At 34.3% G+C, this 24,415-nt stretch overlaps 1 protein-coding gene across 7 annotated transcripts in view; it reads left to right on the top strand.

Moving 5' to 3' along the window:
* MYEF2 (myelin expression factor 2) overlaps positions 1-24,415 on the top strand; it is a 46,823-nt gene that overhangs the window by 605 nt on the left and 21,803 nt on the right. For 2 of the 7 annotated variants that reach the window (XM_027860915.1, XM_027860921.1), the window contains exons 2-15: positions 8,599-8,807; positions 10,127-10,179; positions 11,486-11,493; positions 11,592-11,685; positions 17,206-17,397; positions 18,189-18,342; positions 18,935-18,984; positions 19,102-19,165; positions 19,855-19,956; positions 21,085-21,135; positions 21,432-21,500; positions 21,597-21,722; positions 21,853-21,951; positions 22,318-22,389. In XM_027860915.1, coding sequence (XP_027716716.1) covers positions 8,599-8,807; positions 10,127-10,179; positions 11,486-11,493; positions 11,592-11,685; positions 17,206-17,397; positions 18,189-18,342; positions 18,935-18,984; positions 19,102-19,165; positions 19,855-19,956; positions 21,085-21,135; positions 21,432-21,500; positions 21,597-21,722; positions 21,853-21,951; positions 22,318-22,389 — 1,343 coding nt within the window. The remainder of the gene's footprint in view (positions 1-8,598; positions 8,808-10,126; positions 10,180-11,485; positions 11,494-11,591; positions 11,686-17,205; positions 17,398-18,188; positions 18,343-18,934; positions 18,985-19,101; positions 19,166-19,854; positions 19,957-21,084; positions 21,136-21,431; positions 21,501-21,596; positions 21,723-21,852; positions 21,952-22,317; positions 22,390-24,415) is intronic. The other 5 variants (XM_027860916.1, XM_027860918.1, XM_027860917.1 and 2 more) reach the window with 5 other exon arrangements.

Below are 24,415 nucleotides of genomic sequence, written 5' to 3'. Positions count from 1 at the left end.
TCATCATCATCATCATCATCATCATCATCATCATCATCATCATCATCATCATCATCATCATTCATCTCCAGGGCCGGAGGTCCTGGCCTCTTCATCCTGCCCCTCCTGTCCTGTGTCCGGGAGTGACCGATGTTAAGAATCCACTAAGACTTGCAGGGAAAGTGGTCCCCCTTTTTAAAGGACAGTAATTTAGTGTTCATTCATCATTAGAGAGTATCCAGCGATGACATCACCTAACATCTATCAAATTGAGATGATAACGTTTTAAAGGCTTTAAAAATATATGCTGGGTGTTCCAAATGCCTCAGTGTAGTTTTAAGACTTTAGAGAGACATACATGTGTATATGTACGTGTACACATGTATGTACACGTACATATATGTACACGCATATATAGGCACACATATTTATATATGAACATATATCTTTTAATTCATTCAGAGTTAGGAAAGCCGGGCCAATTCAAGGTGATGTGATAATTTCTTAATTGGGAACTTATTTTTTTGAATTAACCTTTACAGAAGGGAAGTTTAGTATTGTGTTGCTGTTACCTTGGATGCTTTGTGATTATCTTGATACTGGCTGCTGTGTTAAAAGGAAAACCCTTCTGTTTACAATAAAACTTTGTCTATTTATGGGCCCTAATGTTTATTTTTAAAAAGGGGGGGAGTAAGATGGGGAGGGAAAGATGGAAAAACTCAGGGTTGTTATGAGAAGGTAAGTCTCTTCTATGGCAAAATTAAAATAATTTATGGAATCATAGATTTAGAGCTAGAAGGGTCTTTGGAGATCATCTAGTCCCACAGTTTTATGTTACAAAATCAAGGAAACCCAGAGAATGGAAGTTATTTGCCAAGGGTCACATAGGTATTTCACTCTCACGTTCTGTAACTTCCAAAGGCAATACTATTTCCACTACATTAATTTTCAGCCTTAAAGTCTTCCCCCTACCCCAAAACCAACACACTGTGGTAAGGATTGTCTCATTTGTATGTGGCCATGAAGAACTTGGTTGATATGAATTCTAAATAATTTCTGAGTACCTGAGAGTTTTGTGAGTTATCATTGTCCTTTTTTGTGCACGTAAAAAGGGTGATCTTGTCATATGACTATACAATTTTATTTGGCATTTCATAGCCCTTTTACAATAAAATTGAAATTCTCTCAGACATCTTGAAGAAGGTAAGTGATATGTGGACAAAAGGGAAAATTTAGTTATTGTTCTTTTAATTAAAACAGGGAAGGGGTAATTTTGCTAATATTTTCACAATTAGGGAAAATTATTTTCATTCTTTACCCTTTGCTAGGCACCACAGACCTTGGAATCCAAGATTTGTTGGGGTCACCAGAGTAAAGGAGGAGGTTAGGATGCTTCTCTCTAGCCTGGTATTTAATTTTAGCTTGCTTTAGAGTGGGTTTAGAAAAAGTAGGGGTCGCTTTTTGGATAAAGGGCAAATACAGGTATAAGAAACTTTAGGCATAATGAAGTTTCAGAGAAATGAAAGTCAATGAGTTTTGTTTATTATTTTTATTGTGCTTATCACGTGTAGTTTGAGAGATTTGTGATCCTAAAGTGGGAGTAGGAAATAGTGGAATTGTTAATTTTGAAATACAGGTGAGTCTTTCTAGTTTATATGTAAACAACATCCCCAAGACATGAGGATGAAACCTTAAATTGTGTGAAGTGAATCTACCAATTGCATTTAGGGCCTTTACTGATATGGTAAATGGTGCTTGTGTCCAGTAGGCCTAAATGTTGTCAACTTTTTTTGTGTCTACAAATTCGAGTAGAGGGAGGAGAATTTGCTATTTTCTCTTCAGAATTTAAAGAGACTCAATGAGAGGAAATGATTGTGAGTAAGGAGATGAACTAATCTTTTCACGCTATTTAGAATTCCACTGGGATGGCACAACTTCTCTCTTGAAGCACTTATTGCTTTATATTTAAATATTGCTGGCCATCTTCTGGTCTGACTCTTACTTAGATTTCAGGACCATTTTGGTAATCTTGTCTGGATTCCACAGAAACTTGATGACTAGGAGCATTATTTTTACTTAAAATAATCTTTGGGAAAGATCATGTCTTGATAAGAATAGCTGTGAACTACTTGGCTATCTTATCAATTTGAAATGTTCCCTTTCTTAGTGTTGACAATTTGCTGTGAATGACAGAGTTGCTGATTTCTGGCTCATCTTTGAGATATATAGATGTTGTCTGGAAGTGACCTAGACCTGGTCTTTCAAGTTTGGAGAAAATCAGGACCTATATAGTATGGGGGAAATGGCTATTATTTCTTGCAATATTGAATGTATCTTTGTGAATGTGTAGGTAGTTTGCCAAAATTATTTTCATTATACATACACATGCCAAATACGAGACATTACACATTTCTGTGAAAGCTCCTCAGAATGAAGTAAGGGTCGATGTTGTGTAATTCTGTACCAGGATTTATCTTCCTGCTATCAGGGTAGCTACACTAGTAATAAAATGTAATTTTTTTTTTATCCACATACCTCTTTACCCTGCCATAAGCAGGCAAGTTTTATGTTTTCCAAGAACTTCACTACCATCTCATAGAATCTTTAGTTTCCATAAGCTCAACTCAGGTGATACCTTCTATAGGAAATCTTTTCTGATTTCTCCAAGTGTTAGTGCCTGCTCGTCAAATGGTTGTGGAATTTTATTAAATTGAAGAGGTGAATGAAACAAATAGGTAATCACTTTCTCTTTGAGTTTCCTGATCAATACTTAATAGACTTGGTTAGTAATCTTTTGAAAAAGTGTCAATTAAAACAAAGTGCCCAAGTTCTGTTCCTATGATTAAGCCTTCTTGCTGTATGTGCTGTATGTCTGTTTTTTTTAAAATTAGTATATCATGCCATTACAGCTTTTGTTAATTCAGTTATGCTCAAATAACCTTTTTGAGGATACAGAGATTAAGAATTTTATTGGGTTTTTTTAAAATTAGGTAATAGGGGAATTACTAGTGAAGTAGCAAGCAAACATTTTGTTTGAGGAAATGGAACTGGATTGACTTTTAGATTTCAAACTATCATGGAGCTTCTTTGATGTTAAATACTAAAAGTGTTGTGGGGGGGCGGATATAACTTTAGATTCTTTAGGTAGTATTGAGGCTTTTCATTAGTAGGTGGAATATTGCATGTAAGTTAAAAATGTTAAAGTTAGTTTTCATATTGCAAGTAAAGCATTTCAAGTCTTTTTATGCTTTTGCTTTTGATTGGAGAAAAATTGAGAAACTCTAACTTGCTTTCTTTTTTTAAGATAATTTTAAAAGGATGCTCTTAATGTATTGTTATGTACAAAAAAAATTGAATTATTTCAGGCTCTTAAATCTTCACCATCAAGAAAAGTGCTCTATGTAGGGGTGGGGAACCTGCATCCTTGAGGCAACATGTGGCCTGGATTTGTTCTGTGAAGTGTGGATTCAGTCAAAGGGCCATATGGCCTCAAGGCCACAGGGTCCCCACCCCTAAATAGAGATATCAAACGTTTGGTGTCCTACTTGAAGAACAATTTTTAGAAGTCTCAAAAATGAATAGTTCAGAAGGAAAGTACATTTCATAGTACACAGAAAAATAGCAGCTTATTTAAAATGACAACTGGTATGGCAAATAGCAATAGCATCTTCCAGTCTTTTGGTTTTTATTTTAAAAGGTAGGAATTCCATTGTATTTCATTTAAATAAATCATAGGACAATTTTTCTTTTATATTTTCATTCTGGAAGGAATTTGAGATCAACAGGAGGCTAAAAACTATGGGATTAGAGGAATGTTTGGAGAGAGAGGGAGAAGGGTGTCAGATTGGCCAGAGTTCTGTTACTTTTGGCATACCTCAATGAGTCAATGAAATGGTAGCTGAGTTGAGCACGCTAATGTTGATTTAAACTGCTTGCAGCTGCTTTCAATTATCATTTCCTTGGGACTGGTGCCCCCTCCTGGAGTGAGGTAGTAAGGAGACCCCCTGTGTTGTGCCCGCTCTAGAGAAGGTTTGAAAGTGGTGATAAAACCAGGTCTCTTGGTTAAGTTCTATTTTTCACTTTTGTGCTGTTCATAGTTGTAGCTTGGATTGGGTGTTCCCTGTTCCTGAAATAACTTTACGCTATTTCTTCACCTGTTGAATTACTTTTCGTCTTTCAAATTAAAAAAAATTATTGATATTTTGGTTTTTACATTGAATGCATTTCCCAGTGTTTCCCTTCCTCTTCCTTTTCTTCCTTCTAGAGAGCTATACCTTATAATAAAAAATAAAAAGTTGAAAATATTAAAGTAAGCCAACATATTGAAATTATTTGACACCATAGACTTTGTTTCAGATCCATAGGCCCCCACATTTGCAATGAAGCAAGGGAAAATGCTTTCACATATCTTTTCTTTGGGACCAAGTTTGATCATAATTTTGCAGGGTTTGTTTTGTTTTGTTTTGTTCTTTTCACTTAACATTATTGTAGTCATTGTGAATATTGTTTTCCTGGCATTTTGTTTGCTTCACTTTGGATCAGTTCATGCAAGTCTTCCTGTGCTTATCTGTAGTTATCATATCCATTAATTCTTATAGCACATTAATGTTTCATTAAATTCATATACCATAATTTTTTTAGCCATTTCCCCCATTGATGGGTGTCTACTTTGTTTCAAATTCTTTGCTGCTATGAAAAGTGCTACTATAAATATTTTGGTGTATATGCAATCTTTATTATTGACCTCTTTAAGTTGTGTACTTAGTAGTGAAATCTCTAGATCAAAGGTTATGGACATTTTCTTCAAATAATTCCAGATTACTTTCTAAAATGACTGGACCAATTCACATCTCCTTTTGCCAGTTTGCTGCTTACCTAATCTTTTTAGAGCCCAACTCAGATGTCACATTCGTGAAACCTCCCCTAACTTCCTTGTTCCTTCCTTCTCAATACACCCAGCCTTTTCTTCAGACCTCGCATAACATTTTTTTAATGCCCTTATCTTATAATTGTATAGATTAGTGGTATCTCTGTTGGTATCTTTTCTTTTCCCCTCCCCTCCATTAGATTGCAAAGTTTGAGAACAGCCATCTTGTTATACACAAACTATTTCTTTCATGGAGCCTCTCTGAACAGAGTAGGTATTTAATTTTTCTGGTTGTTACTGACCTGGGAATCAGTTTACTCAGTGCTCAGGTCGTAATGGTCTGTTAAATCCAATTTACTTTAACCTGACTGTTTGTGAATTGGGGGAACATAGTATAATGGAAAGAGTACTGGATTTAAATCCTGCCTCTGATGCATACTACTTGTGTGTGATTTGGGGCAAGTTGTTTAATCTTTCTTGATCTCAGTTTCTTCATCTTCAAAGTGTGGGAAGGGGTTGAACTAGATGACTTCTGAGGTTCCTTTTAGCCCTAGAACTACGATCTTATGATAATAATGGTACATAATTACTATTAACTTATAAAAATTTCAAAAGGCTTAAAATAGAATTTGATATCATTTGCCTAGCTCCTTTTCTAATACAGATATGCTTTAATTCCTCATGATTTTATGTATTTTCCTAAAGGCTAAAATTATTACTAAAAAGCTGTCAGTAAATTGAATTTTTATCAAATAAATTGAATGTTCTAGGAAGTCTTGCTATTTTCTTTTTCTTTTTTTAAATAATATTTTATTTCCTCCCCAATTACATATAAAAGCTATTTTTAACATTTGTTATTGGGTTTTTTTTAAGTTTTGAGTTCCAAATTCTATCTCTATCTCCCTGCCCTTACCCCTCCCTGAGATGGTAAGTGATCTGATATAGGTTATACATGTACAGTCATGTAAAACATTTCCATATTAGCCATTTTGTGCAGGAAGACAAGAAAAAAAGAAAGAGAGAGAGAGAGAGAAAGGAAAGGACAGAAAGTGAAAAATTGCATGCGTTAGTCTGTATTCAGACAACGTCCAGTCTTTCTCTGGAGGCAGATAGTGTTTTTCATCATGAGTCCTTTGGGATTGTATTGCTGAGAATAGCCAAGTTCACAGATCTTCATAGTACAGTATTGCTGTTACTATATACAATGTTCTCCTGGTTCTTCTCCTTTCACTTTGTATTAGTTCATGTACATCTTTCTAGGTTTTTTCTGAAATCATCCTGCTTGTCATTTCTTATAGCGCAATAATATTCCATTCCAATCATGCACCACAACTTGTTCAGCCATTCCCCAGTTGATACGCACCCCTCAATTTCTAATTCTTAGCTACCACAAAAAAGCTGCCATAAATATTTTTATACAGCTAGGTCCTTTTACCTTTTTTTTTTTCAAAGTATTTCTTTGGGATACATACCTAACAATCGTATTCCTGGATCAAAAGGTTTTTGCACAGTTTTATAACCCTTTGGGAATAGTTCCAAATTGTTCTCCAAAATGGTTGGATCAGTTCACAACACCAACAGTGCATTCATGTCCCAGTTTTCCCACATCCCCTCTAACATTTATCATTTTCCTTTTTTGGTCATTTTAGCTAATCTGATAGGTGTCAGGTGGTATCTCAGAATTGTTTTAATTTGCATTTGTCTAATCAATAGTGATTTAGAGCAGGGCTTCTTAAACTTTTTCCACCGTGACCCCTTTTCATGTTTTGGCAGCTTTTGTTGGCTACGTAGCCTGAAGCATGCATGATGCAAAAAGTTCAGGTGCTTTGTGTTCAGAACCAAGGCTGCAGTGAAGTTGCATGATGCAACATGGGCAAGCACTGCCAGAAACACCTCAGATTCATTTGATTTTTAATTAATTTTTGGTCGTTGCATGTTCAGAAACCTTTTAATGTTGCCAAATTTTTTGTGACCCTATATGGTCTTATGATGCAGTTTTAAGAAGCCTGATTTAGAGCATTTTTTTCATATGACTATAGATAGCTTTGATTTCTTTGAAAACTGCCTGTTCAAATCCTTTGACCATTTATCAGTTGGGCAATGACTTGTATTCTTACAAATTTGATTCAATTTTTTATATATTTGAGAAATGAAACCTTCATCAGATATACTTGTAAAATTTTTCCCCAGTTTTCTGCTTTCCTTCTAATCTTGGTTGCATTGTTTTTGTTTGTGTAAAACTTTAATTTCATATAATTAGAATGATCCTTTTTGTATTTTATAACACTCTCTATATCTTGTTTGGTCCTAAATTCTTCTCTTATCCATAGATCAGACAGGTAAACTCTTCCATGCTCTTCTAATTTGCTTGTGGTATCACCCTTTATGTGTAAATCATGTGCCCATTTTGACCTTATCTTGGTATATGATGTGAAATGTTGATATCACTATACCTAGTTTATGCCATGCTGGTTTCCAGTTTCCCTAGCAGGTTTTGTCAGAAAATAAGTTTTTGTCCCCAAAATTTGTATCTTTGGGTTTATCAAACTTTAGATTATTATGGTCATTTACTACTGTGTTTTGTGTGCTTAATCTAGTACACTGATCACCCCTCTTTTTCTTAGCAAGTACCAGATTGTTTTGATAATTACCAAGTCTTGTTATTTTCTAAAGCAAAAAATACTTCTGTAAGAGAAAGTCCATGTCTTCTTGTATTGGGTTTGCTTAAAGTAGGGGAGTACATGGCTTACTACAGTAGTCTTAGATTAAAATTTATTAGTTTATAGAATCATACTTTTTCACTTAAGTACTTTTTAACAGCTATGTTGTGGTAATAAAAAATAACATAACAGTATTGCATCATGGTTTACAGTTAAAAGCTTGAGACACAAGAAGGTTAAAATATGTTTTAAGAGCACCAGTCAATAAAAATTGAGAACAAGTTAGCCTAAAAGAGTTTTTTCTTTTTTCTTTTTTTTTTTTTTTAAAGAAGTGGTATGTGTGAGGAGAGTTCCTATGATACAGATTATTTCCTGGGAATGGAATAAACTGTACAAAGATGAGAATGCTATTTTTCATTTAATTAATAAATTTCATTTTGGAGAGCACTAATATTAGTCCTGATGTCCTGAAAGATAATTTTCCAAAGGAGAGAGTTTTACTTACTGTCATAAATGCTTACTAGTAGAATAACCTCTCTCCTCTGTTTCTGTCCTTTGCCCCTTCGGTCTTATAAAAGGAGTGTTGGGATTTATTAGGTACTAGGTGAAGCAAAGAGAATTTACTTGGGAATTGGGAAACTCATATTTAAGTTGCACCATGGTGGCATATTGGCTATGTGGTCCTGGGCACTTAACTTTTAAAGTCCCAGGCAACTCTCCAAGATTCTAAGTTGAAGAGTAGTTCTGGTTCTGAATTGTGTTGGTAAAAGGATTTTCCTTATTGAGAGCTCTGTACGCTGATGAAATCACAAAGGAAAAATGGTGTGCAGAACTTGATGATAGTTTAAATGTTTGCAGCCTGTTGGTGTCCAGCTCCTGAGTGAGAATTTGGGCACCATATTTTGAAATGGAGTTAGGTTAATTACTGGTGCTTTGGGCAACATGAGCTAGGAGTCTGAATCCTCAGCTTCCTCTGTAGAGTCTATGCCAGGGAAGTGTTTTTTGAACTGTCAGATATGAAATGTTTACTTGATGTAGATTGTCGCTTTCAAAGTCCAGCTAAATTTTCCTCTTCCTTTTTTTTTAATTTAGGGAGAATGATGACTCTGTAAAAGAAGAGAGATCTGACTTAAAAGAAAAATCTACAGGAAGTAAGAAGGCAAATAGATTCCATCCTTATTCAAAAGACAAGAATTCGGGCACTGGGGAAAAGAAGGGTCCTAACCGTAACAGAGTTTTTATTAGCAACATCCCATATGACATGAAATGGCAAGCTATAAAAGATCTTATGAGAGAAAAAGGTAACTATTTCTGAAATAACCCATTCTTGATAATCCATTCCATGTAGGAAAGGGAGAGAGGGGGGAAATAAGTAATATAAATTTTTTATTCCCTGGAGCCTCAGACTCATTTTTGAAATTTTTTTGTTTGATTTCTTGAGACCTGAATTATCTTCCCTTCCATTTTCACTTGAGGCATCTGAATTCCAAGGTAGTATATGTAAATTAAATATCTATATTTTGCAATATTAGTGTTATACTAGAGAGGCAGTATATGTATGTGTATGTAAATTATGTACATGTGTGTATTATATATGTGTACATCTGCATACATATGCCACCGTGAATTTTGTCAATCAAGGTTTTGTCTATAGTTGATGGTTTTTTCCTAGATAAAAAAAAAACAAAAACAATATGGGGGTATTATATTTGTTAAGCAATACACTTAGTGAGCTAAAGTATGAATAAGGCCTGACTTTTTTTTTTTTTTTCAAAAGCTGTTCTGTATTTCCTTGGAGGAGTCTGGAATCTGGCTGTGGAATTAATTTCGTTTGCATTGTCATGACTGCCATGATGCTGTCTCTTCTGTTCTTTATAAAAATTGCGTTACTGCTGTTGCAGTTTTGATATCAGAATAACCTAAAAACCCTAAACTTACTGTATTTGGATGGTTTGGGGGGGGAATCATGCTAATACTTGATCTTGCAAAAGCTAGTTTTGTTTATATTTTGATAATTTGAGTTTCAAAAAGTTCTACAAAGTATGCACTTGGCTTTGAGGCTGCTCCCCTTTAATAAATAAAAACTTTGCACTGGTGTATCTGTTGTAAGGTGACAACTATTTGACTGGTTTTTATTCATTGAACTCATTTAGAAAGTGTGTGGCTTGCTGTGAAATATGACTTGTAAATTTAGTTTACTGAAGGCAAACATGATTGAAGACATTCAGGTAGAAAGTCACCTTAAAACAGCTGTTGTGTGTAGGATGACAAAAGTTATTTGAAAAGTGCTAATGTTGATGTTTTTAATTTGATAGGTTAAGGGACTATCTGTATATCTGCATTTGTTCACCAACTATATCATGCTGGCCAAAATATGATCTGTAGTATGAATTAGGTTAAATATAGTTGTTTAGCTCTTTTAGAGAATGTGGATGCTGTATATTTCTGAAAATTAGTTAAATTTATATAGCCATTGATAGGAGGTATGTTGGTCTGGTTTTGATTGTTGGTGAATAATAGGTGCTTCTCTGTAGAGTTGTGCACAGGGGCACAGTAAAGCAAGATATTGGTGTTTAAATGCATTGTTTCTTGGTATTTTCCTTTTGTATGTCTTATGTAGTTGGTGAGGTTACATACGTGGAGCTCTTTAAGGATTCGGAAGGAAAATCAAGGGTAAGTGCTGTGGGCCATAATCTGCTAGAGGTTTAAAAGTTCCTCAGCAGTTTAATTTTTGCTTAATAATTGTACCAGTTTTTGGAAGTAAGTTTCATTTTTATTTTACTTTATTTTGAAAGATTTGAGGTTTCTATACTGGAAAGTTTGACACTGTCATGAAAATCAAACTAGCTGATGGAAGGGATGAGTGTTGTAAATGCTTACAAAAATGGTGTTTACTTTCCTAATGCTCTAAGGTAATGCTTCTTAGACAATAGATTTTAACATAGGATTTTTGTTGTGTTCTGAATGTCTTAAGGGATCTTCTTTTTATTTTTTTAAGTCACCGAATTGATAAAATTTCCTAAGTGTAAGGCCTATGGCAGGCCTGTAGCTTAAAGGTGTTAATTCAGAATGTATGTTTGAAACTCTTGAAGAGCCTAATTTAGGAGCTTGCAGGACTACTTAAGAGGCAGTACTCTGACCCATTGGTATTAATGAACTAGATTATTAAATTGAAGTGGAAGGAATTGGTTGGTAGCAGATTTTGATTGCCAGCAACAAAGAATGTAATGTAGTGAAGGATATACTGAAAAGTCCCTTTTTAAATAAATGATTATATTTAGTCATTTGTATCCCCAGCACCTACCAAAGTGTCTGGCACATAGTAGGTGCTTAATAAATGCTTGTTGATTGATTGATAGTGAGCAAAAAAATCTGTTGGGTGCATGAGAAATATAACTTAGTAACAACATTCCACTGCCAATGGATTGGTATTAATCATTTGTGTAATTATTTTAAAACTCTACAAACTATTTAACATACCTGATTTTTTCATATATTAGTTTTGGTGCAGCCTTTCATCTGTGAAAGACTTAATTTTTTTTTTTTAGATGTGAGAATAATTATATGGTTAATGTTTTGTTTTTGGTAGAATTAAAGGGTATACATTTTAAAAAATGTTTCCAATACAGGATTTGGAAATGCCTTTGACATTTTAATTATTCAAAAATAATCATATTGGGTACCTTAAATTATTCCTCTGGCTCTTCTTACTTTTATTTGCAACTTTTGTTTCACAGAAGATGTAAGACTATATTTTTACATAACAATGTTAGATGTCTATTGATACAATCTTATTTTAAGAAGAGTTTACAGAGGACTTTTTTGTGATTTGGAAATTAGAATTTATATCTGTTCAGGAGGTGGAAATGATTGAAATGATTGTCTTACAGTGACTTGAAATGTCAAAATCCATTGTTAACTTTATTGACCAAAACCTTTTTTTTCTCTTACATATGTTGACAAATCTTCATGGATATAGGGTTGTGGGTAAGGATTACTTTTAGTATCCTAAAGTACAATTTTGAACTTCTGGTTTAAAGAAATGTAGTTACTTAAATACTTTCAATTTTTTTTCCTTCCCTAAGTGTGGTTGAGTTCAAAGATGAAGAATTTGTAAAGAAAGCATTAGAAACTATGAACAAATATGATCTTAGTGGAAGACCCCTGAATATTAAAGAGGTAAGAATTTTTTTATTCTGAAAATTTAAAAATTGGAGCATTTTTATTTTTTATCTTTCATTTTTGTTATATGGGTTAGCTTCATTAGGAACATTTTCTTTAGCATAGAAGGCTGTTAAATTTTGTACTAGTGGTGGTTATGCTTATCAATTCATAAATTTTCTCTTTGTCCTTTAGTAGCTAACCCATATGTTTGTTTTACCCCATATGACCATAAGCAGAAGTTGAGAAATTTAGTAATTTAAATGAGCTAGACATTTAAAATAGCCAATTTCAAGTGCTCAATGTTGTTTATCATAGAAATTTTCCGTTGCGTTTTAGATTGTAGTTTTAATTTTGTAAATGTATATGTTCTATATTATTGGTAATATAAATTATGTACTTAATAAAGTGAATATTTTGTTGCTTACCACAAATCACTAAGAACCCAATTTTCAAACAGTGATAATGGGTTCTGCCCCATATTAAACTGCTTAATGACTTTAGGACAATTTATAAATCAATCATTTGAATTCATCATTTGAATTTGAGCCCCTCAATTAATGGACTTAAAATATAAAACATTGCAGTTTGAGGGGGAGAAGGACAAAGGAGGAAAAGTATTCAGAAGGTATGCGCGGACTCATTTTCATTGAACATTAGGTTTTCAAGATGCTGAAATGATCATGGAATGGTTAGTATGGGAAAAGCTAACTTTATGTATTTATAAATTATTATATATAAACTCTATATTCCACATCGGTAATAATTTCAGTATTTAAATTATAGACTAGTTCTGATTTTTTTTTCTCCCAGAATACTATGAGAAAAATTTTAGAGTTAGGATAGAGAAAAAAAAAACAGGTCCTGTCACCATTGGAAGTTCAGTTTGATGTGAATCATTGGTTTGATGACAAATTCTCTTTAGATTAAACTACTAGTTGTAGCCTAGTGTGAGAATACAATTGGATTGTCAGTCTGAGTACAAAGCCTTACTAACCTAAAATGAAAAGTTGTGCTGAAAAAGATATAGCCATCAAAAGTGGTCCTTACTTAATAGTTGACATCTGTATTTTTTTCCTAAATCTTTATATTTTAATTTTTACAATTCCATTTAAAAACAATTTTTAGCATTTGTTTTTAAAATTTTTGAGTTCCAAATTCTTTTCCTCCCTCTCTCCCCTCACCCTTCTTGAGAAGGCAAGCAATTTGATATAGATTATTACATATGCAGTCATGCAAAACGTATTTCCGTAGTAGCCATTTTGGGAAAGAAAACATCACCTATATTCTTCTAATCCTGATTCAGAAACCATAGTATTCTTTAGAGGAGTTTAATTATCTAAGCCTCTTCATCTTAGGGACTTCCCTCTCTTATCATAACACCATCATATCTAAACTTTGTTTCCTCTGGTACCCACCCTGGTATACAAATGCTTAATATTTGTTTGTCAAATTGAATTTTTTCCTGGAGTGGGAAAGGAAAGAGATTTGGGCCAATGTGATTCATAATTAAATGTTTTCATCACCATTTTATATGACCATTCATATTTTTTAAAGCATTTTGTAAGAGAACTGTGAGTAACTAAGATTCAAAAGTTTCCTATAGTTCCTTAAATATGTGACATTTATAATGTTTTATATATGGCAAATAAAGGCATCATGAAAGTAGACAGAATGCCAGGCTTAGAATCAGGAAGACCTTGGTTCAGATCCAGCCTCTAATAACAGCGTGTGACCCTACACAAGTTACTTAGCCACTTTAGTATCAAGTCTCAGTCAACTCTCTTGAATTTATCCTAAGTCATAACCATTGAAAGAGTTTGCTAAACTGAGAAAATCTCAGGTCTTTTATTCAATCTTCTATGAGGGATATCATGAATTTAGGGTTAAAGATTAGTTGTTCAGTGATATATTCTTTTTCTTTTCCAAATATTCATGTTGTATATTCACACTAAAATACCCTTCACTTCCTTCCCTTCTCCACTCTGCTATAAAAAATGATTGTGAGATCATACTTTGTTGTCTTTTCAGCATCTAGCACAGATACTCTGTTAATACTTCAGTAAGGAGCCCCCACACTGGAATAAAGTTTATCTGACCAGTCATATTGGTTACATGTAAAATTAGGTGTTCCAAATTAATAGCATGTTTTTACTCTCCTAACTTGTTTCTTCTTTTTTCTCTCTAATATTAGAGTTTGAAAGTCTAGTATCTAGTAAAGCTCTCTTAATTTTAATGGATCATTAATTGTCAGCATTAGTACTGACAGTCTCCAACTTCTGAACACTCACAAATGACTTCAACATGAACAGGTAGTGTAGATGGAGTTCTAGAACTCACAAGGCTAGAATTGGGAAGTCCTGCTGCTACGGTAAGGGGAAGTGTACTTTCCTAGTTTGGAGATTCAGAATGCTTCTTCCCATAGAAACAATATCATTAATTGTGGTTAGGTATTATTTAAGATTGTGCTATTAGTACTATGCCTCAGGTACAACCTGGGCTAAAAAGTTTTTGTTGTTGTTTTCAATAGGGCAACCTACAGTACCTGGTGTATTTTATTTTATTTTATTGTTTTTTGGGGTTTTTTGGTGATGCAGTTGGGGTTAAGTGACTTGCCCAGGGTCACACAGCTAGTAAGTATCAAGTGTCTGAGGTCGGATTTGAACTCAGATCCTCCTGACTCCAGGGCTGGTGCTCTATCCACTGCACCACCACCTAGCTGACATATTTTATAACATTATTTCTGTGAGGAAAATGTATAATGAGTTTGGTCAGCCAACTTAAAAAATAAACTTTTATAGCAAAATAAGTTAGAGGCAGCTTATTCAGTTGAAGTAGGACAATTGTATACTTTTTTCACTGATAACTTAATGTTTTTGTTGTTACTTTGATAGATTGATGTATGGGTTGGTACTGTTGCAATCTTATTTTCATGTAGGAAATTGATCTATATTGGTTGTTTTAGACAACAATGTAGTGACCTTGCAGCTAAAACTTTTTGTAAGTTAGCAATTTACATTTATTAAAATTCAAGGTTTATGATTTGTTAAAAAAGATAATTACAGAAGAAAAAATGTTGACAGTGAGTGCATGGTTGTGTTGTATGCTGGATTTTGTAACCCTAACCCATATCCTGAATCTGCCACTAAGTGACTTTGGACAAGTCACTTAATCTCTCTAGGCTTCAGTTTCTTTACTCATCTGTGAGATGATGCAGTTGGGACTAGACCTCTCAGATCCCTTCCACTTCCTAGGATATTAAACCATATTCCATTAATTTCATGAGTATCTTAGCATCAGCATCGTTAGCGATTTTTATCTACTAAAATCTTCTTAAATATCTTTACAAAATAAGCCATCAGTGCATCTGAAATTTATATTGCTTCATTGATTTTTGTCATGGTTAATAGAGCATAGGTCATGGTATTGATCTCACTCCAACCCCAGTTAGGTTTTTACAGAAAAAAAAACAAAACACAATTTGTTCCCATGAAATAGGCCTTCAACCCTAGTCAACTTTCCAACAAGCATGCTATTGATCACAAAAGGTATGAATGAATCCAAATGACTCTGTGCAACCATTACTATTCCTAATAAATATAAACTGCTTCTTATTCAAAACAAAACAAAACTCAAGGCATATATGATACTGGAGAAGTAGGTAATGTTTACCTTTGTATGCAAAAAACAGCCCATAGTTGTAGAGTAAATCCAATCTTAAATGAAGATTCATGGAAATTCTATACACATCTCTATTTGTAAATTTGCCCCCCAACTCATGATAGATTTTTGGCTTGGCCTCTTGAGAAAGGTACTGTTTTTATGTATTGGCTCATTTTTTATGATCATATCTGTACTAATGTTGGAGACCAAGTTTATTCTAGAGATCTAATTTTGTTTCTTCCCATTAATAGGAATTCTTGACTTCTACTTTTCCATTTTGAAATATGACAAATTAAATTTTTAGGTTTTGTGAAAATTTTCCTCATTTAACTTATAAAGCAAAAGTTGCTTGTTTTTCTACGTACTTTTCCTACCAATGTTAATTGTTCAGCAGCAATTTAATTTACCTAGCACCTTCAACTATCTAGAACAGAATGGAAAGTCGAGAATGAAACAAAAACCAAAACATATGTCACAGAGTCTGTGCATTAAAGGTAATGTGCTTTATTCACAGATAAGCCCTTCTGGCCTCTTAGATTCCCTTTACTCTTATTTTAGGCCAAGTTCTAAAGAATTTGGTTATTCTCTTTTGCCACATAAACTGGAGATTAGAAGTAGCAAATTAGAAGAGGTAGAGCACTGCTAGAAGTCAGCATAGGGATGTGAAGGAAAAAGACTAATTAATAGATGATATTTCAAGTCAAGTCAAATGGGATTTATATAGTACCAATTTCCATATCTAAAGTTCTTCATATTCATGAAATTTCAGGTCTTCTACTTTCCCATGTGCAGCCCAACAAACAAAAATAAAACAAACAACAGAACTTTAAAAAGCATGACAGTCTAGGATCATTTAGCACAGGGGCCGATAACTCTTAACATGTTCCATGCTCCATGAAGGCATCAGCTTTGGAGGCCGAACTATTATATCTGCCTTACCTCCTATGACTTTTCCTAGGCACCCCAGCAAACTCCAGTGTTCCTCTCCCTTTCTGATTAGCCTTATGCTGAGCCTAACAGCTCTTGGAATAAAATGTATTCAGTGGATGACGAAGCTTAGTCATTCAGTTTAGCACGTATATTACAAATGCTATTGTGTATTCTGTAAAGTAGGGAAGAAGTTTTTTGCATTTTGAGCTTGTTTCACTTCCGTCTTGAAATTAAAATATTTCTCAGATAATAGAAATCTTTTATTATTGACTATATGAAGACATTAATCTCTAATCCAGTTTGTAACTAAAAACTTTCTTCTCCACTTTTGGTCTCAAGATCATGATCACTTCAATAGAGTAGAAGGTTTAAGGAGTAAGTAAATATTCCCATTTAGGAGAGAAATTAAGACTTCATAGAGAAGGGGTTTTAAAAATCATTTTTCCTTCAAAGCCCTGGGTCATGTACTTCCAAGGCTTTAAAGCCTTGCATTTGCTAATCAGTCCAAATACTGTATTTCATTGGGGGCATCAATAGTGAGAATTCACTACAGCTGCATTTTGGAAAGAAAGAAGCCACAGGTAAGTAATTTTCTTCTTTTTAGAGTGTATATTTATGTATATATTTTATGGTACTCTAGTATGAGGTAAACATAAACTAATTTCAAGTTCTTTAAGTGACTTTAGTGATTGGAAAAAGGTACAAAACTGACATCCCTGGAGATTGAAATCTTTTATCTATCCACAGACTTTGTACAGGATTCCTTTCTATGTATAAGAATAATTCAGTCTCTGCCTATAAGTCCTTGACGCTTCAGCTGGGTCTGCAAGATGGTCATTAATATTGAGCCAGTTGTGTTAGTTTCTATAGAATTTCAAGTTGTTTTAAATGATTTTAGACATATTGATTCATCTAGCGGTATTTAATATTCAATATGTGTTATAGGATCCTGATGGAGAAAATGCTCGTAGGGCACTGCAACGTACAGGAGGATCATTTCCAGGAGGACATGTCTCTGATATGGGTTCGGGGTTGATGAATTTACCACCTTCCATTCTCAATAATCCAAATATTCCTCCTGAGGTTATCAGTAATTTGCAGGCTGGTAGACTGGGTTCTACAATTTTTGTTGCTAATGTAAGTTTAAGCTTTAGTCTCAATTTTTTTGTTGTTTAGATGTATAGTTCTAATTTTTCATTAGTTCATTGTCATTGACCAAATTGCTTGTGGGTTTTAAAAGAACATTTTGCTTATTTTTAATAAAAATAAGTGAAATAGTAATTATTAAAATTCTTAAATGAAAAAAACATTTGTACAAATTAGAAGTATAAATGCATTATTTTAGTTTAGGTTTTTCCCCCAGAGGAACTGTGAAATTAAACATTTGTACAGTTCTTAACGTTTATTTCTTCTGCATGTGCTTTTATTTTTATGTTGGTAAATGGGTTTCTTCCTGGTAGTTTTGCATATCTGGTCCATGGATTATATGTACTCATGAATTGTCCTGTGTTGTAGTTGGTTTGTTTGGAGAATACCTGTCCAGCTGTTCTACAATTACGAAAGTCCATTAAATTAACAACACTGTTCAATATTAATTTCTTTTAGTAGAATTAGATGTACAAGTGTCAAATGTGTAATTTGGTCAGGGCTGCGATGTTTCTCAGAGCTAATTGAGCAGGTGAGACTTTTGGGAATTAAACTTTTTTAAGGAGAAGGGGATGTGTAGGTGTGACTTATTAAGTGAGTTTAAAAAATACTTAAGGAGATTTACAGTTTATTATTTGAGAAGTATTGATATGTTGTATGATGGTAGTAAGAATTATAGTTTTTTGGTATCTGTAATTTTGGAGTTTGGAAAAGATTTTGTTGTCTATAATTGGGGAGACAGGTATATTAGTAACATAACTTTGATACAATTTTATGTTAAGCTTGACTTCAAAGTTGGTTGGAAGAAGCTAAAGGAGGTGTTCAGCATAGCTGGAACAGTAAAACGGGCAGATATTAAAGAAGACAAAGATGGCAAGAGCAGAGGAATGGGCACAGTCACTTTTGATCAAGCAATTGAAGCAGTTCAAGCAATCTGTATCCTAATTTACATTTTAGTATTATATCTAATGTGGTTGAAGGAGTCTGATACCATTTTTCCCCTTGTTTTTTATTGTTAAAGTTCAGGCCAGTTGTATTTGGTATAATTTGTTGCCTTGTGCCTTCTTTGCACTGTACTTGGCTTAGCTCTATGTTAGACTTTAGTCTCCAGTACATGCAGACCTTTATTACATCCAAGTACTAAAGTCACTCCTGAAACTTGAAATAGCATTACAGTTCTGTCCTGATAAAATATTTGGGGTTTTCTAGCCACACATGTAAAGGCAGCTATTTTATATAATCCCTTGTATACTAATAATATACATTAAAATGAAACATCTTATTTTCTTTTTTGAATGATTGGATTAAATAAGTTAAATGTGCCTTTAAAAAAATTATTTGCCAAGAGAGAAACTAAAACCTTGTATACCTAAAAGAGGCTATTAATTATGGTACTTAGTAACCTAGGAAATAATTGTTTGAAATATTTGTAATTGTTTAAGTATAAAATGAGATTTCTTTGTTTGGTTAATTTCTCAAATATTCATATGCAGTAATTTGATTTAGCTTTCCTTGACTGACTCTTCAGCTATGTTCAATGGACAGTTTTTATTTGATAGACCTATGCATGTGAAAATGGTGAGTCCTTGCCCAACCCACCAAAAATGCCTCCCTTTGCTCTTATGTATATTATAACATCTTTGTAGTTATGCTGTTTCACAGTTTAACACTATAATATATTTGTTTTCTTATTAGGATGACAAATCAGTCCCTCATGAAGACTATCGTTCACATGATAGTAAAACACCCCAATTGCCCCGTAAGTAAAGCTATACTTAAAAAATGAAATGTTTTAAGACTAAATAACTTATTTTTTGTGGACTGGGGAATAAATTCATTCTTTGTCTGTAACATGAGTTAACTACTCAAAAATGCTTATGGTTTTTAGGTCACTAATTAGTAACTTAAAATATATAGAATTCTTTGCTATGTTTAGTTAAGTGGAAGTAATATTATTTATGTGAAGTTTTCATCTACAGGTAATGGACATGGCTTTGTTGCTGTTGGTCCTTGAAATGCTTTTATAACTAGATTATTAGAAAGGCAGTTAGTAATTAATGGAATTGTGAAAACATTATCCTATTTTTACACATGCAACATACAATCTACTATTACAAATAAGTTTTAGTCATTTTCAGGTCCTGCTTTGGACAAGATAGACAAAAATTATATATAGCCATTAGGAACCAAGATATGAGAAAATAAGGAGCTTATACCAAGAAAACCTTGGTGATCAAGGAGTGAGTCCTTTAATAAAAGTGTGGTTTTTTTGTTTGTTTGTTTGTCTTTTCCAATGGTGATACACAAGAGTACTGTTTCTAAATTTCTTTGTCAGTTTTTTCTGGTCTGCAATTTTGTCAAGGCTTGGGATGTTATAAAAACTTACTTGATTTTAGGACTGGATCCTTAATACCACCAAGTTTTGTATATTGTTATCTTTGTTTTTAGGTGGTCTTGGAGGCATTGGAATGGGGCTTGGACCAGGTGGGCAGCCCATTAGTGCCAACCAGTTGAACATGGGAGGTGGAATGGGAAATATAGGACCAGGAAGTAAGTATTTTTATGTTTTTTTTTCCCCTGAAAATTGCCCTGCTTGATCAGTAACAAAGCTTATATTTCTATACTTTTCTGTAGGGTATTAAGAGCCTCCTTTAGAGCTTTGTGGATATGGTGGCATCATTTGAATTGAAAGTGAAGCTAAAGCATGAGAACAGCAAAGGGAAATGAGAGTGGGAGAAAACAAGTTTTTTTTTTTTTACAGACAGCTATGCTGTGACTAATCTTTTAACACAACATTAGGGGAGAAAGGAATGCATAGCACATCACCTTGCACAGAGTAGGGCTAAAGGTTTGTTGGTGGAATGAAGTAGAGGTATATCACAACTTACTTATTAACAAGGTAGTATAAATTTGCATATTAGGTTAAGGGTAAATAGGGATGTGTGTCTATTCAAGTGAAACAATATAACTTAGCTGAGATGATTTTTACATTTGTTTACCTAACTATGATTTTTGTTGGCTTCTATAATTATTCCGTAGAACTTGAGGTCACTGACAATAGTAGCCTTTTTAGTCCAGGCAGAGGTATTCTCCTTAACCCCTTTGTTGTGTTCCTTTCTTAGCTTCCTTGGTTAGGACAAACCTTCCCCAGCCTACACTAGATTATACAGCTATAGGAATGGTCTAATTACCTGTACATATCCTTTAATGGCTTTATAGTGTTTGTGCTGTAAAGTAGAGGTTCTTCTGCACCTGGAGATCTGAGGTTGAAGGCTTTATTGAACAGTTCTAGCCAGCTGAAGAGAGTATACTGCTTCATAGATGCTTGATTTTCTCATACCTTCTACCTTTTCTTCTTTGAAATGTTTGTTGAATTTAAACTGAATTCTTGTACTCATTAAAAAGCATTGTGGGGTGGGAATTGGATCTGGGAGGTGGGAAAAATGGAAGCAACACTTTCCTTTCTTGTCCTCCAGTAATTTCTCAGGCCTAATCCTTGAACCTTCACAACTGGATAACTGGCATAGGGGTCAGGCAAGTGACCCCCACCCCAAATATTCCATTATCACTTAAAGCGTTTGTTTATGCTTTGTTGCATCATTTTGTGGCCATAGACATGAAACATTACATTCTTTTTCCACGATTTTCTAAAAGTAAATATTTTGTATTTCATTTGAGGTATGGGAATGGATGGTCCTGGTTTTGGAGGAATGAATAGAATGGGAGGAGGTATGTACAAGACTTTATACTTTGTGTGTATGATCATCATAATTTACTGTAAAACTGTCAGACATGAAACATAGATTCCTGCTTCCCTTAATGCTAACTTATTTCCCATGGAGCTTTTAGTAGGAATTGATTCCACACAAAGGCTTTTAGTAGAGTTAGGAAGCAGCCACATAAAGTTGGTGAAGTAGTCTGATGGGTAGGGGAAAAACCAACAGGTGGCACTTATTACTGACAAAAGTATAAGTTTAAATTATGTAATTAACAATAGTATCTTCAAATTTATCCTTATTATGTAGGAGTTGGGTTTGGTGGCATGGAAACAATGAATAGCATGGGAGGATTTGGAGGAATTAGCCGAATGGGAGGTAGGTAAATTCTTAATTTGGAGGGGGGAGGGGAATCTGGAGTGTGTTCTATGTATAGCTCTTCCCTACTATTAAATTGTTCCCTCCTTCACTTAGGAATGGGTGCTATAGATGACTTCAGAGGGAGCATGGGCAGTGGAATGAGTGGAGGGATAGGGACTGGCATGGCAGGAATGGGAACTGGTATGGGCGGCCTGGGAAGCAGCATGGGAGGTAAGTTAGGTAAATAACATTTTCATATTTACAAGTTTTATTGTCATCTTACTTTTATTTTAGGCATATTCTTAAAGAAACATTGAAATGCTTGAAAATATTTAAATTGTTCCTACTATTATTTTCACATTCTTTATAGAATTATATCGTGGTGGAATGGCTAGTAGCATGGAAAGAGACTTTGGACGTGGCGACATTGGAATGAATCGAGGCTTCGGGGATTCTTTTGGTAGAATTGGTAGGGCAATGTTGTCATGTTATACTTCTTTCTCTTTTTGTTGGTCATGTCAAAATACTTTTATTTCTTCTGTCTTAAAAATAAGGAATATTATATATGGTGTTTCATTCAGTTTTGTTTCTTAAATGAGGGAATACTTTTGATGATGAACTGGCAAGACTAAGATGCTACATTGTAGTTTACTCTAAAAACAGAATATCTGCACATAAAGCACTTGAAAGTCAACTCTTTTAGAAAGTCCTCAATGAACTCAGTTATCTTACTTTAGCTTCTTATAAATGAAATATTAAAATGTTGTCAAATTAATTACTGATACTCTCTTGAAAGTAACTGCAGTTAATTAGCATATTATCTGTCTTTGTTAAGGTGGTGCAATGATTGGAGGTTTTGCAGGAGGAATGGGAGCTTCTAACATGGGTCCAGTAGGATCTGGCATGAGTAGGTTTTAAAGTTTTTCCTAAAATTAATTTTAAGATGTTTGCTATATGCAAAAACTGCTAGTAATTTATAATGACAGTGTAAAAATCTCATATTATGCTTATTGTAGATTTACACTTTTGTCTGGTGAGAGAAGGTTATGTAGGAAAGCTGTGATAGTTTGATTGAAGGCTCTTATTCTTGAGTATTGATTTTTACTTCTTTATTATTCCTGTGCGGAAATCTAAACATGTTTGAACTAAAGCCCCATCCTAGGTTTCTCTGCTCCAGCAAGACTTTCCTGAACATATGTGACCATGTGTCACAGAATTACATTTGCCCTAGCACCAGTTTTATCTCCCTTGCTAAGCTTTGCAGCTGCCACTGTTTTTTAATTTGTTTGAGAGGTAGGAAAGTTATCCAATGGATTGCTTTACATTTTTCATTTGAGGAATTCCTAAGGTTGTATAGGCCAAGATTAGGAGGTAGGTTCCTTTCATATCTTCTAAAGTTTGTCAAAGAGTAGCTTTATAACCTTACTAAGAAACAGATGTTGAGTTTCTTTCACTTTAGTCCTCTTATTTGTTGCCCTATTTTACCCTTGACCTTACTCACTATTTATACCCAGTTTATTGACCGCACTTTCTTACTAAACCATTATTTTCCCTTTGAGCTTTTCTTGCCATACTGGCTTTTCGTTGGTAGACCTAAAACACTCCCTACATTCCCAGCTTTAACATCTAAACTCCAACTCTTGAAAACTTATTAACAATTCTTCCACTAAACCATTCTCTTCTCTGGCTTCAGTTTTGTCATAAACTAATCAGTACATTATTTCTGTCAGGTCTTCTCATCCTAACATAGAATCATAGAATTATAAAAGTTGGGATCAACCTTTTAGTAATCCCTTGACTTGGTGCATTTTCAGTGACTGTTCCCTACGCCTGGAATGCTTTCCCTCCTCAGCTCTGTCACATGGCTTCCCTGGCTTCCTTTAACTCCTAGCTAAAATCCTACTTTCTACATGAATTCTTTCTTTCTGTCCCTTTCCTCTGTTAATTATTTCCTATTTCTGTATATAGCTTGTTTGTACATGTTTGTTTGCGTGTAGTCTCTCTCATTAGATGGTGAGCTCCTTGAGGACATAGATTATCTTCTACCTTTCTTTGTATCTTCAGCTTTTAGGACAGTGCCTGGCGTATAGAACATGCTTAAATACTTATTGACTGATTGAATAGTCATTTAATTCAACTAATACCTAAGTAGGAATACCTGGAAAGTGGCCATTCAGCTTCTACTTGAAGACCTTCAGTGAAAGGAAACACACTAGCTCCTCAGACAACCTATTCCTTTTTGAAAGCTCTGATTAATAGCTTTTCATTAGATCCAATCTAGATCTGCCTCTTTCTACCCAGTGCTTCTACTTATGTCATTTGCGGCTAAGCAAAAGGAATATAAGCCACCTTCAGCAGAATAAATCTTAAAGATAGCTGTCCAATCCAGCTTCTTCTCTTCAGACTGGACATGCTCAATTCCTTCTGCTGGTTGTTATATGGCATCATTTTGAGTTCCTTACAAGATCCTGGTTGTTCTCCTTGGAACGCACTGCAGACTGTCAATCTCTTTCCTAAAATTATATGCCCAGAAATGAGCATATATTTTACTGCAGATGTAGTCTAAATAGGGCTTATTAAAGCAGGACTATAACCTATTTTGTTCCAATCACAACTTAGAGAATAATAACATCAAGCATTTGTATAATGCTTTTGTTATTGTTGTTTAGTCATTTTTCAGTCCTGTCCAACTCTTTGTGACCTCTTTTGGGGTTTTCTTGGCAAAGATACTTTAGTGGCTTGCCATTTCCTTCTCCAGCTCATTTTACAGGTGAGGTATCTGAGGCAAACAGGGTTATGTGAGTTGCCCAGGATCACACAGCTTGTAAGTATCTGAGGCTGAATTTGTACTCAGGTCTTTCTGACTTCAGACACAGTGCTCTGTCTACTGGAAGGGATTTCAAAGGCCATCAAGTCCAACCATTTCATTTTAT

This window comes from Vombatus ursinus, unplaced genomic scaffold (assembly GCF_900497805.2).
Source record: "Vombatus ursinus unplaced genomic scaffold, bare-nosed wombat genome assembly UNPS02014335.1, whole genome shotgun sequence".
NCBI classification, from domain to species: domain Eukaryota; kingdom Metazoa; phylum Chordata; class Mammalia; order Diprotodontia; family Vombatidae; genus Vombatus; species Vombatus ursinus.
Note: the sequence above shows the minus strand (reverse complement) of the source record. Positions and strands in the feature narration are given on the sequence as shown.